This window comes from Myxocyprinus asiaticus, chromosome 28 (genome assembly GCF_019703515.2).
Source record: "Myxocyprinus asiaticus isolate MX2 ecotype Aquarium Trade chromosome 28, UBuf_Myxa_2, whole genome shotgun sequence".
Taxonomy (NCBI): domain Eukaryota; kingdom Metazoa; phylum Chordata; class Actinopteri; order Cypriniformes; family Catostomidae; genus Myxocyprinus; species Myxocyprinus asiaticus.
Genome location: NC_059371.1, coordinates 23,185,738 through 23,199,429, shown reverse-complemented (window position 1 = coordinate 23,199,429; position 13,692 = coordinate 23,185,738). Strand labels below are relative to the sequence as shown.

General features: G+C 36.0%; 1 protein-coding gene across 1 annotated transcript in view; it reads left to right on the top strand.

Moving 5' to 3' along the window:
* The window catches only part of LOC127418989 (ephrin type-A receptor 2-like), a 37,204-nt gene that overhangs the window by 15,346 nt on the left and 8,166 nt on the right, over positions 1–13,692 (top strand). Inside the window, exons 4-15 of the mRNA XM_051659984.1 lie at positions 4,805–4,960; positions 5,192–5,527; positions 6,806–6,930; positions 7,051–7,237; positions 8,653–8,752; positions 9,219–9,274; positions 9,405–9,530; positions 10,356–10,541; positions 11,440–11,501; positions 11,656–11,865; positions 12,024–12,173; positions 12,290–12,483. Of these exons, the coding sequence (XP_051515944.1) occupies positions 4,805–4,960; positions 5,192–5,527; positions 6,806–6,930; positions 7,051–7,237; positions 8,653–8,752; positions 9,219–9,274; positions 9,405–9,530; positions 10,356–10,541; positions 11,440–11,501; positions 11,656–11,865; positions 12,024–12,173; positions 12,290–12,483 (1,888 nt within the window). The remainder of the gene's footprint in view (positions 1–4,804; positions 4,961–5,191; positions 5,528–6,805; positions 6,931–7,050; positions 7,238–8,652; positions 8,753–9,218; positions 9,275–9,404; positions 9,531–10,355; positions 10,542–11,439; positions 11,502–11,655; positions 11,866–12,023; positions 12,174–12,289; positions 12,484–13,692) is intronic.

Here is a 13,692-nt window from a genome sequence, read left to right as displayed (position 1 = left end):
ATGCAGTATGTAATTAGAAAGCAACATTCTTACATTGAAAACATAAAAACCTTCATGTACACCCATATAAAGCCCCTCGTGCTGAAACCACATTACTGCTGTTTCACTTGAAAAGTGAAAAGTTCACTTAAAATTCCACATTAGTTTTCAAATGCAACAGACTATACCTTGAAGAGTAAGTGAACTGATTCGACAAACTGTAAAAAAAATTTTGTCCGGTAACTTAAAGTTGTCCAAAAATATTATGTATATAAAAATTTAAATATTAAGTAATGATTCACTTAAAAATAAAATGTATGCCTTTATTTATCTTAGGGTGTCATTCTGCCTAACATGTACTTACATAATATTAGTTTGGAACAACATGAGGGTGAGTAAATAATGACAGAATTTTCATTTTTGGGTGAACTATCCCTTTAATATGATTAAATCGAAACTCTATCGAAATCAAAATACTGCACAAATCCACTTTTTTGATACACAAAAAGTGTTTCGAAAAAAGTAATAAAAAAAAAATTTGTCTCAGGGGCATTGTGTGGATACTTGATAAATTCTTTTGTAAACTTTTTGAATGCCAATGTATAAGCGGATTAAATAAAAACTTCAAGTCCAGCATACACAGCCCTCCAAAATGCCAGCAGCTTTTTGTCCTCGGCTGTTAAGAAGCCAGCCAGTGTATTATCGCGTCATGTGGTATCTACACTATTCGAAACAAGTGTTTTCCCTCTCTCTGCACTGAGTGGCATTCTGTGCCTGTTGTCCAGAGTGAATGGGCTGCTGAATGTTTTGCTAGACCCTCACATGTGTCCATGAGGCAAGCAAGTAGACTTAACAATTTGGAGATTACGAGTGGATTGCCGGAGTGGGGGGCAGTAGGCATATGAAACGGGGTACGCAGCCGCAGCTGTTTAGCCCCCGTACTCGGTGAATAGGACAATTCTTTTTCTTCTCCTGCTCCCCCCTTTCCTTTCAAATCCCTGCAGGACTCGTTATCCCTCACTCTGTCTGTCCCTCAGTCCCCCTGTCTCCCACAACATCCCCACCTCCGCAGAGAGGCGAGTTAATGAGTTGCAGTAAAGTCTCCACAACAGCTGGCACCGAAACGGGATGAGGAGCTGACTTGAAAGGAGGAATAAATAACACATTGACTCGATCTTTGCTGCCACATTGAATTCTTTTCATGCTGAGAGTTTTCTTTTGAAATAAGAGAATGCGTGCTCTCAAATATTAGAGGTAATGTATACCGCCGTTAACCCCCTTCCTGTGAGAGAGAGCAAGTGGCTCAACCCAAAACAAGGCCTCAATTGATACAAAGCATTCAGGAAGGAGGAAGCACCCGACTCTTTAATTATAACTGTTTGGCAAATCTTTAGGTAACAAAGCATTAGAAAATGGAAACAATGATTTGGCTTGTGGCTATTGTGTTACAGAAACACAGTGGCCGCAGAAACACAAAGTATTTGGACATTTTCTAGCCAAACTTGAAAATGCATGATAACAAAATTCAAACAATTTATTTTAAAGAAAGACTGCACAAACCCACTTTTCATAAAAACATTTCTCAGAAAGATTTTTGTTAGGTTTTGTTTAAATAATAAAATAAAATATATAATTTAAAATAATTTTATTGTAAAATTAAATATTTTCTGGTTGTCAAACGTAGTGGAAAATGTTCATAGTTTATGTGAAGAATTACACTGCTAGAATACTTGTGTGCACTTTCGAGTAATTAACTTTATACAACTGCTCAAAGTTGTTTTAGGACATGTTGGTAATTGGTAAAAAGTAGTCAAGTTATTTCTGAGAAAAAATTTATGTATTATGCATGTTTGCAAATCTTATGCTTTCATTTATATAAAAAATGTTGTATTATATTTTATTATAATGATTATATATTCTACATAATACTTTCCTTCATATAGAATATTTAAAAGATTTTTTTTTTTGTTATTTTAAAGTTTCAGTAAAATGTAAATACACTGCAAAAAATTATTTTGTCTCGTTTTCCAGTAAAATATCTAAACATTCTTAAAACGTGATTGATTTACTTGACAAGAAAACTGGCATAAGATATGAATTCTTGTTCTAACAGAATTTAGTGAGATTTATGCTTTAAAAAAAAAAACTGTTTGCCAATGGGGTAAGGAAATAAACTTAATTCGAAGGGAAAACAAGTTTATTTTTCATTGGCAGATTTTTTTTTCTTGTTTTAACAAGTTCACTAAATTTTGTCAGATTTTCTCTTAAAACAAGAATTAATATCTTATGCCATTTTGCTTGACAAGTAAATAAATCATGTTTTAAGAATGTTTAGATAATTTTACAGGAAAACAAGACAAAATTACTTGTCTTGAAAATAATATTTTGCAGTCTACAAAACGATTATTGAAACAGCAAAAATGTCAAGTTAACAAAAATATCAAACCATTGTTTTGAGAAAAGATTTATGTGCAGAATGCACTTGGTTTGGTATTTTGTATCTAATGCAATACTACAGTACATGCTGTTGTATACTTTGGATAGAAGTGTTCCTCACCGTAGGTGTAACTTTGCACTCTATCATGTCCTTGAAGCATCTTTACCCTGAAACTATTGCCCAAATATTTACTTATCTATTTAGTCTTACACTGACTGTGCCTCTGGCGATATTTCAACACATACAAATACACATATCTCACCTGATCTGACACATGGTGTTAGTGTACATTATTGTGTAATAATGCAACCAGTAATCTATGCTGTGTTGTGTCCCAGCTTGTCCCTTGGCTAATAAAACCCCTACATGAAACTGAAAACCAGATATCGGGGGTTTAGTGTAAATGTAAATAATATTGTATGTGGCTAATCCTTGAAACGAATATAGCATAGCAGATTTAGAAAGGAAGCAGACTGTGGGGTGGTGGGGATATAGAAGTAGACAGCGGAAGGACATGAGCTGGGCATGTTGGAATGTTTCTAGAAAGATTCCGAGATTCTTTCTTTTTGTACTGTTTGTATATATCAACGTCCGATTGACTAAATGCATGAATGTTTGCAAATCCTGCTCTTTGCCTTCCATTTATATTAATAAAAATATGTATATACTTTAATAAAAATACTGTATAAAACATACATATAAACACACACACACACACATATGTATGTGTGTGTGTGTATATATATATATAATATACATATACACATATTGTGTATCATAGTTATATATATATATATACAGTACTGTGCAAAAGTTTTAGGCACATAAGATGTTTCACAAAAGCATTTGTCTTAAGATGGTTATTTATATCTCCAGCTTTAGTGTGTCAATAGGAAATATAAATGTTAGACTCCCAAACATTACTTTTGCAAATAGAAAAAAATTTGAACAGAAGAACAGGGAGCCCTGCAACAGATGTCATGTCCCCCACAGAGCCCCCCACTGAACATCGTGTCAGTCTGAGATTACATAAAGAGACAGAAGCAACTGAGACAGCCTAAATAGATAGAAGAACTGTGGCGAATTCTTCAAGAAGCTTGGAACATCCTATCTGCCAACAACCAAGAAAAACTGTGTCCAGGTGTATCTAGGAGAATTGGTGCTGTGTTAAAGGCAAAGGTGGTCACACCGAATATTGATTTTATGTTTACTGGACTTTGAATGACATTAAGTGATAAATGAAAACTATTTATGTCATTATTTTTGAAGACATCCTCACTATGCAACATTTTTCACAAGTACCTAAAACTTTTGCACAGTACTGTATATACTTACTGTGTGTGTGTGTATATATATATATATATATATATATATATATATATATATATATATATATATATATATTTAGTTTATTATTTAATATCTCCAGAAACTTTATTAATAAAATTTAATTAATACATGCTATAAATATGTAACATTTAAACACATCTGACAACTTGCCCCAATAAAAATGTGATAACTTGGGCTGACCTGACGTGTCGGGGCAAGATTATGATAATGAAAAATACTTTTGTCCTTACAAAATAGTACCAATGTACTTAGTACCTAAGAACTGTAGTAAAAATATGATATTTAATGATATATGGTGGAAATTTAATTCGGAGGATAGAATTCAAATAAATAATTCTGATTTAAGAGGGTTTTAAACAAGGTGTTTGAAACCAATATACAAAACCACTGGTAGTGAAATCATTTGACATTTGATTAAATCCTTAAGTTATTAACATATAGCCCTTGAGACAACTTCCCCATATCTGGCCTTAGTCTGCCATATATTATTTGGTTTTTATAGTAGATGTATTATAGACTGTGGTTTATAACCTGAAACCAACATGCTTTTCATTGAAAACTTGAAAACCTCTGTGTATGCCCATATACAGTAGGCTATGTTATACAATATGTTATACAAAACATATCCAGGCAATGAACTTAGTTGAAAAACAATGTTTGCCTTTTTAAAAAGTGTTTAGTCTCCTTAGGTGCAGCATTCTAACTGTCTGTTGGTTTTATGTGTTTTGTTCTATTTTTTCTCATGGTGGATTTTTGAGAGCGAAGGTACCGGGCTGGAATGTGGGATGACTGGTCCTGTTTGCAGAGAATGGGGGGATGGTTCACACAGGATGAGTAGGAGTGTGCTTAGTCTTGCTCTGTCAATTTTGCACACTCTTGCACAGAGCTTTAAAAAAAAAGTAGAGAAAAAAAAAACATCACTTCAAAGGAGGTTCATTTATTGTGTTCATAGATAATCACTTATTATATGCCGAGAGCTGTTTCATTGCAATGTCCTCTCATCCTCATCCAAGTTGTCATACATGTGGTTTTTTATAGAATGTCAGCCAGGTTTCTTCAAATCTTCGGTGTCCAGTGAAGCCTGTAAACCTTGTCCAGAAAACACCCAGCCCTCGGGTCCTGGGGCCACCAGCTGCTCCTGTACGGAGGGCTTTTATCGGGCACCTGAGGATGCTGAGACAGACGCTTGCTCTGGTAAGAAATTTCCACGGTCAAACCGTCATTCTGATTTGCACATCCATCCATTGGTGACGTAACCTTGTTAGCCCCCATCACTTACAATATCATACATCAGTATCCTTCCTTGTCTACCTTTACAGATCTTTACCCATGTCACTCTTTTCTTTAGGGGTTAACTAAACCCTCAAGAGCCCCTTTGAACAGGGGAACAGGTAAATAAAAGGCTTCTGCTCTTTGTCTACTCAGGTTTACCCTCCGCTCCTCAAAGTCTGGTGGCCACCACAGCTCAGATGTCAATAGGCAAACTTCAATTGTCATGGAGGCCCCCTGTAAATACTGGTGGGCGCAGTGATATCACATACACTGTGGTGTGTGAACAGTGCACCGGGAGAGCGTGTCAGTCTTGTGGTGAGAAAGTGCGTTTTGACCCAAGCAGTACGGACCTGAAGGAGACCAGAGTCACTGTGAGTGAACTGGAGCCCCATCTGAACTATACTTTCTCCGTGGAGGCTAGGAGCAGAGTGTCACAGTTCAGCAAGAAGAGAGCCATCAACAGTATTAACACGGCATTACATTATACAGGTCAGTGCTTTTATTAATTAACAGGATTTCCAGCACGGTCATGGAAAGCCTGGAAATATCAGATAATTTAAAAATTGTGATTTCTAGGCCTGGGACAGTCATAGAAATTTGTAAAAGCTTTCAAAAGTCATGAACATTTCTATTGTGACTGTAAGATTTTCTAGTTATATTTCATAATAGTGTTATATCTGTTAATAGTTATAAGTGTGTCTGCTATGTAAATTTGTGTTATGCATCATGTAACATTTCATCAGCTAGTAATTGCTCTTTATGAGTACAATCTTTGAAATTCATTGGTCAAAAGGTATGGAAACTCTAAATTAATGGAAATTCTGTCATAATTTACTCACTCTCTTCCAAACATGTATGACTTTCTTTCTTCTGTGTTACACAAAGAGAGATGTTAGGCCAAATGTTAGCCTCAGTCACCATTCACTTTCATTTTATGGCAAAACGATGCAATGAAAATGAATGGTGACAGAGGCTTACATTCTGCCTAACATCTCTCATTAAAGGAATATTCCGGGTTCAATACAAGTTAAGCTCACTCGACAGCATTTGTGGCAGAATGTTGATTACCACAAAAATGAATTTCGACTCCTTTTCTTTAAAAAAAAAAAAGCAAAAATTGAGGTTACAGTGATGCACTTACAATGGAAGTGAATGGGGACAATTTTTGGAGGGTTAAAAGGCAGAAATGTGAAGCTTATAATTTTATAAAAGCACTTTCATTAATTCTTCTGTTAAAACTTGTGTATTATTTGAGCTGTAAAGTTGTTTAAATTGTCATTTTTACAATCATTTTAAGGTTTTAGGGTTTGTTAAAATTACATCGTCATGGTAACAAAGTTGTAAAATTCTAAAATTAGTAAAATAACTTTGCACAGAAAAGGTTAGTAAGGGATTTTATCACACTAAAATCATGTTTACACACATATTGTTTATCTCTTGTGGCTATACTTTTGAAAAAGTGTGTATTTTAATGTTCAAAAATTGGCCCCCATTCACTTCCAATGTAAGTGCCTCACTGAACCAAGAATTTAGCTTTTTTAAAGAAAAGAAGGGACGAGTCAAAATTAATTGTTTGTGGTACTCAACATTATGCCCCAAATGCTGTCGATTGAGCTTAACTTGTATTGAACCTGGAACAATCCTTTAAGTAGTACAGAAGAAAGAAAGTCATACATGTTTGGAACTACATGAGGGTGAGGGCTAAACTATCCTAAAGGACTTTCACTTGAACTTCATTGAATCTTTGACTTGGTTGTTTTACCCCAGATCCCCCAAAAGTGACCGCAGTGCACCTAGTGGAAAGTGGACCCACCAGCCTGTCACTGCAGTGGTCTGTTTCTCACCGCGCCAAGCCAGTCGCAACCCGTTACGAACTGATGTATCGCAAGAAGGTCAGGCACAATGTTCGTCTTAAGCTCAAGTACTTCATTGCAAATTCTCATCTTCTGATGTTTGATATTGGCATTGTTAATCTTAATTTGCTTATGCTCCTTTCATTGTCATTTCCAAAGGAGAATGATGAGGAGAAGGCCAGTGGAAAGGTGACTACCTACACTGTGCTGGTACTGGAAAAGAACTCAGTCCAGATCAATGATTTGGCTCCTTCAACTGTCTACTTGTTTAAAGTACAAGCTCTTAGCCCAGAGGGCAATCCGGGCATCTACAGCATGGAACAGGAGTTTTCAACACTTCCACAAGGTAAACCAAGTAAAAATGCATACGGTATAATTAAGGCCCCTGCACACTCACAGTTAATCGCATCTTTGTTATTTGCTCAGAGCCAAAAAGAAGTTCAAAATAGCTGAGCAACGGCATACTGTTTGCAGACATTCAGACACTGGCCAAGCCGCTGTGGGAGGGGTTTAGAGGTACATTTAATTATGATGACGCTCAAGACTACATGCAAAACATCAATTAATATGACATTGAAATATGTCATCAATGACTTCATGCCTCATTCTATGAGTAGAATTCACACAAGATCAGTAAAAGAAGCTGTTTTAACTACTCGATAATGATTTAAAGTAATATATACTGTAGATAATGTGTCATTTGTGATGTTTACCTTTTGCATTCACGGAGCTTATATGCTAAAGCTGTACACGGCCATAATATGCACGATTACACTCTGTTATTGTAATTTATGATGACACTGATACAACTGATGGGTGTATAAAAGAGTGTTAATGGGTAGAATACAGACAAAAGTATGATGATAGAGGCATATCTTACTTTGGTCAGATGTGTGTATGGCTTTCACTGCAGAATGGCACATGAGTGAAGCAGCATAAAAATAAAAAACCAGTGAACTGGCACTGAAGATCATTTGAGAAGATTTTATTCCTTTTGTAGACTAATGAAAAAAAACAAATCATGACATGTTCTTGGAAAATGACTCTACGTGAACGATCGTACAGATGTAGGTAAATTTGCACCAGCTCGCTAATAACTTTGCACGCCGGTGTGTTCATGTTGACTGATCTTAACTGACTGAACGGGAATTAGCTGTCAGTCACAAAGTAGGTGGAGCTTCAAGTCACACTTACCAGTGACATGGACCAATGGCAGTAAGAAGATGTTTAGCAGCCGATATGAAGTTTTCTTCAAAGTTTGTTCTGGCAAGCTGTTACGAACCACCAAAACAAACTCAAAAACACCTTCGTTCTTTCTTCGATTTTGTATGAATTGTGTGTGGGTATTTAAATACCCCATGAAATCAAAATGAAAGTTTTATGGCTAGTTAGTCAATGTGTTTTAATTTTGGAACATACAGTATATGGTACTTACTTCTAAATATTGACAATATTGAGTGGATATATGCATTTCAAATTCACAGTCTTTCTCTTCCGTGAAAACAAACCAAAAACATTGATGATTCATCTTGCACCACAGATTTTCATCCAGTCAGATTCTCTTTAGAATGAGAATGTCCCTCTCCCTAATACCACCTGTAAATGACTAACAAGTAGCAAATCTTGGTTCATGGCTGTGATATAACTAAAGCCTGTTGGATATTTAAAATAAAAAATGGATGAGCCCTTTGATATGTCACAGTGTGTGTTTCCATTCTTTAGTGACTTATTTCCCAGACCACTTTGTTGTTGTTTTCTCAGCTCTTCAAAAAGCGGGAAACACAGCAGTGATCCTCGGGGCAGCAGTTGGGGGAAGCGTCATGCTTTTCATCGTGGTAGTGGTACTGCTTTTGCGAAAACGGTAAGAAACAAGAACTCAGCGCACACACCAGAGCTTTGTCTTCCTCTCACTCTTTCCAGGCGTTTCTTTTTTTCCTTCTTAAATGTCCACTCAATGTTCCTTTTTACGGGAATTGCTCCTCGCCACTTTGAGGGAAGAATCAGCGTTGAATACAACTTGTCCGTTGACTGCTCAATAAGTGTACCTTAATAAGAGGCTTGTTTCAAAGGAGATGAATCAGAGAGAGATATTGTGTGAGATAAGAGGCGGTTGGTTCTTTATGGGTTTGAGGGTGTAGCAGTTCTGTGAAGGTGCCTATGATAACCCGGACCTCTGTCACCACTTGACAAACACAGCCGGCCTTTTATGTAAGCACTCCTCAGCTGAATGAAGCCGGTCCAGCACTAGCCACTCTTCAAACTCAAGTCTGAAAAGAAATCGTTTTGCTGAAAAATAGAGCTCTCATTGAGTTGTTTTTCTTCAACAGCCGAAGAAACTCTCACACCAGGCAAGGGCCAGAGGACACCTACTTCTCCAGCCCAGGTTAGTGGCATTGAATTTCATTTGGTGGCTTTCCTCTTTTAGAATCCCCTTTCTCCCTGTTGAAAATAACCAGCATGCTTGCTTTTCCTTGGTCTTGTTAAATGTTCTCTGATCTCACTGTCAAATCCAGACCAACTGAAGCCGTTGAAGACTTATGTGGATCCTCACACATATGAAGACCCCAACACAGCAGTGCTCAAATTTGCCAGCGAGATCCATCCCAGTCACATCACCAAGCAGAAAGTCATCGGAGCAGGTTAGAACATTTGTGGCAGTTTGACAACCAACTTGAATGCATTTTTGGGGAAGAGAGGGTTTTTTCCCCCCTTGTTGCACTTCACTCATATTTATTTGAAGTTATGTTACAGTTCATTGAAAGTGACAGATTTTTTACAGTTCATTGGAGTGACAGCTTTAACAAGGATCAAACCAGAAATTATCTGATTCGAGTTCTACATGTTAGAGCTGGAATATTTTTACTGTAGCAATTCTTCCCCTCCGGAGACCGTTTTTCCCCTCCCAATGTCACTCAAATTGAATCAGTGTAGTTTTCTTAACCCGCTCTGGAGCTTTTTCATATCCCACATGGAGTAGATTAGTGCTATTAAAAAAACACTAAGTTAATTAATCATGACTTAAAAAATAAAACAAACAACTGATAAATCAGGTCCTCAAACATCATCCCTCCCTAGCCTTGAAATGAGAAGATCAGTGCAGCGTGGTCATGTTTCCCCTGTTAAGCCACCTACAGGACATGGACCTTGTCCACTTTGTGTCTGCTTGTTGTACACAGATTCTCATGCCCTTAATGACCCTCCCTCCCATGAATCCCCATGTATCCAATCACTGTCCATTCATAGGCCTTTCCATGGCCTTAACCCCAGGTGCACATGGGTCATCCACATGCCTTTGTTTTTTTCTCACCCTTTCTGTTGCTGAATATCATTTCAAAGAGTCTCCTCTGTGTTTTGAAATCACCCCTGTATTTCATCAGACAAGATTAAGGAGTTGTAGTTTGGTATGTTGCTTATCTGATGCCTGTATGCCTTTCCCTTTGGTGGTTTGTGTTGCTGTACTGTAGGTGAGTTTGGAGAGGTCTATCGGGGAATTATGAAAGCTCCAGGTCGCAAGGAAGTGCCAGTAGCAATAAAGACGCTAAAGCCAGGCTACACAGAGAAACAAAGGCAAGACTTCCTTAGTGAGGCCAGCATCATGGGACAGTTCTCACATCAAAACATCATCCGACTGGAGGGGGTGGTCACCAAATGTAAGTGCCCTTTAAAAGTGTAGTCTACACCTAATTTTATAATAAAAGTTTTTGATAAATAAATTGTATTTTAATTAATTAATTAATTGTATTTGAAAATAATTAAAACAATTATATTTTATTAAAATTGTATTACAATTATTTAAAAAAATGTTCTTTAATATTTTATTTGAATTATTATAATTAAACACTGTAATATAGATAATTATAAATTATGTAAATAAAATATATAAATATTTATTATAAATATTGAATATACATTTTTAATTACTACAATAATTAATCGTATAACTATATAATTTTAATTATTAAAAAAAAATCTAAATTATTTAAAAATAATTTGTAATTTTATAATTAAAAATAATTAAAACAATTACAATATTTTATTATAATTATATAATAATATTTTAACCAAAATAAATACTCTTAATTAATGTAAATAAATATAATTGTATTAATTATATATTATTAACATTATATAATGTATAATTATAAACTTTATAAATAAATTATATGTATATTTTGTATTAATAAATGTATACATACATTTTATAAATGTATTATTTTAATTAATAATAATTATCAGATTTTTTTTATCATTTTATATGTTATTTTAAAGAATTCGTATTTTTAGAATTTTAAATAATTAAACAATTACAGTATTATAATATTTGTATAGTAACTATTTAAATATTTTAATAAATACATTTTAATTATTACAAAAAAATAAATAATTTACTAAGATAATTTAATTATTTAAAAATATGTTTAATGATAATAGGTATATTACAAAAAATATTAGTTTTTGGTTGTTACTTCTAAATGTTTTTCAGGGGAACTAGTTTTCCTTTTTATGTTGTAAAACAAATATGTATCTTTTTCTGTTTCTTTTTTGCAGTCAAGCATGCCATGATTGTGACTGAGTACATGGAAAATGGTGCTCTTGACAAATACCTGAGGGTACGTTTGTCATATTCATTGCTGGAGACAGCAAAATTATGACAGATGATAATAGCATGTCATCTCAAGTGATTTAATAAATCAGATATGTTAGTCAGAATTTCCTTGTGTCAGTTCCACATGAAAAATAGAATAAATGAAACTTTTTTTTAAGGACCATGATGGCGAGATGTCGTCCTTTCAGTTGGTCGGCATGCTTCATGGTATTGCAGCCGGAATGAAATATCTCTCAGACATGAGCTATGTACACAGGGATCTGGCTGCCCGCAACATCTTGGTCAACTGCAACCTGGAGTGCAAGGTGTCTGACTTCGGTTTGTCACGTGTTTTGGAGGATGACCCTGAAGGAACCTACACCACCAGTGTATGTTCATGTACAAGTTCAATAAATTTGTGGTTAGAATGTTCTCTGAAGCTGTGCTTACCTCCAGATGTCTTTATTTGGTTAAAACCTGTTTATTATTTCTGGATTTTCAGAAATTACAAGAGTTGTCCTGAATTTTTTGTATGGATTTCCAATAGGGAGGTAAAATTCCTATTCGCTGGACTGCTCCTGAGGCCATTGCTTACAGGAAATTCACATCAGCCAGTGATGTGTGGAGTTTTGGCATTGTCATGTGGGAAGTCATGGCCTTTGGAGAGAGGCCCTACTGGGACATGAATAACCATGAGGTACATCCAGGCCACACCACACCAACTTTGAACAATAACTTAGTGTATCTGCTGACAGATCTTCATCATTTGAGAAAAATTTCTTAAATCTGAGCATTTGTTCTGTCCTGTGCTAGGTGATGAAGGCCATTAATGAGGCTTTCCGTCTCCCTGCTCCGATGGACTGCCCCTCTGCTGTGTATCAGCTGATGTTACAGTGCTGGCACCAAGATCGCTCCAAGCGGCCTCGCTTCGTTGACATTGTCAGTCTACTGGACAAACTCCTCAAGAGCCCAGATTCCCTCAAGGCCATTGCAGACTTTGACCCTCGGTAAGAGCCCAGCACATACCCAAAACTCACTTTTACCCAACTCAGTGACTACGTTTACATGGACACCAGAAAGCCGTTTATTGCGAGAAAGCTGTTTAAGGCTCAAAATCGGTGTATGCGTTTACATGAGCTTGGATTTCCCCAATGAACGAGCGCATATATGCGAATGTGAGGGACAGTAGATATTTTACATTGGTGTGTGTATAAATGGGTATAGTTTATAGTATATGTGATTTTCCCACTGTGAAATGTTGAATTCTTTTTTTTTATGTCTTTATTGTAATTTTATAGACAAGACATCCATGCAAACAACATTAACATCAAGACGTATTAGTGTATATCCCTCCTCCCTCCCCTAGCATCTCATTTTACAATCCACAAGTATAATAATAGAAATATATTACATTCAGAGCATTGGGCATACAATTGAAGGTATGTAGAGGTGAATGACAACTCTAAAGTTCGTCAATACACACATAGGAATGATCTACACTGGCGGCAAGAAGATTGGAATAATGTACACATTTTGCTGTTTCGGAAGGAAATTGTTACTTTAGTTCACCAAAGTGGCATTCAGCTGATCATAAAGTATAGTCAGGACATTACTGATGTAAAAAACAACACCATCACTATTTGAAAAAATTCATTTTTGATCAAATCTAGACAGGCCCCATTTCCAGCAGCCATCACTCCAACACCTTATCCTTGAGTAATCATGCTATATTGCTAATTTGGTACTAAAAAATCACTTGCCATTATATCAAACACAGTTGAAAGCTATTTGTTCATTAAATGAAGCTTAACATTGTCTTTGTGTTTGTTGTTGAGTTGCCACAGTATGCAATAGACTGGCATGTCTTAAGGTCAATATTAGGTCAAAAATGGCAAAAAAGAAACAGCTTTCTCTAGAAACTCATCAGTCAGTCATTGTTTTGAGGAATGAAGGCTATACAATGCTTGAAATTGCCAAAAAACTGAAGATTTCATACAAATGTGTACACTACACTCTTCAAAGACAAAGGACAACTGGCTCTAACAAGGACAGAAAGAGATGTGGAAGGCCAGATGTACAACTAAACAAGAGGATAAGTACATCAGAGTCTCTAGTTTGAGAAATAGACGCCTCACATGTCCTCAGCTGACAGCTTCATTGAATTCTACCCGCTCAACTCCAGTTTCATGTACAACAGTAAAGAGAAGACTCAGGGG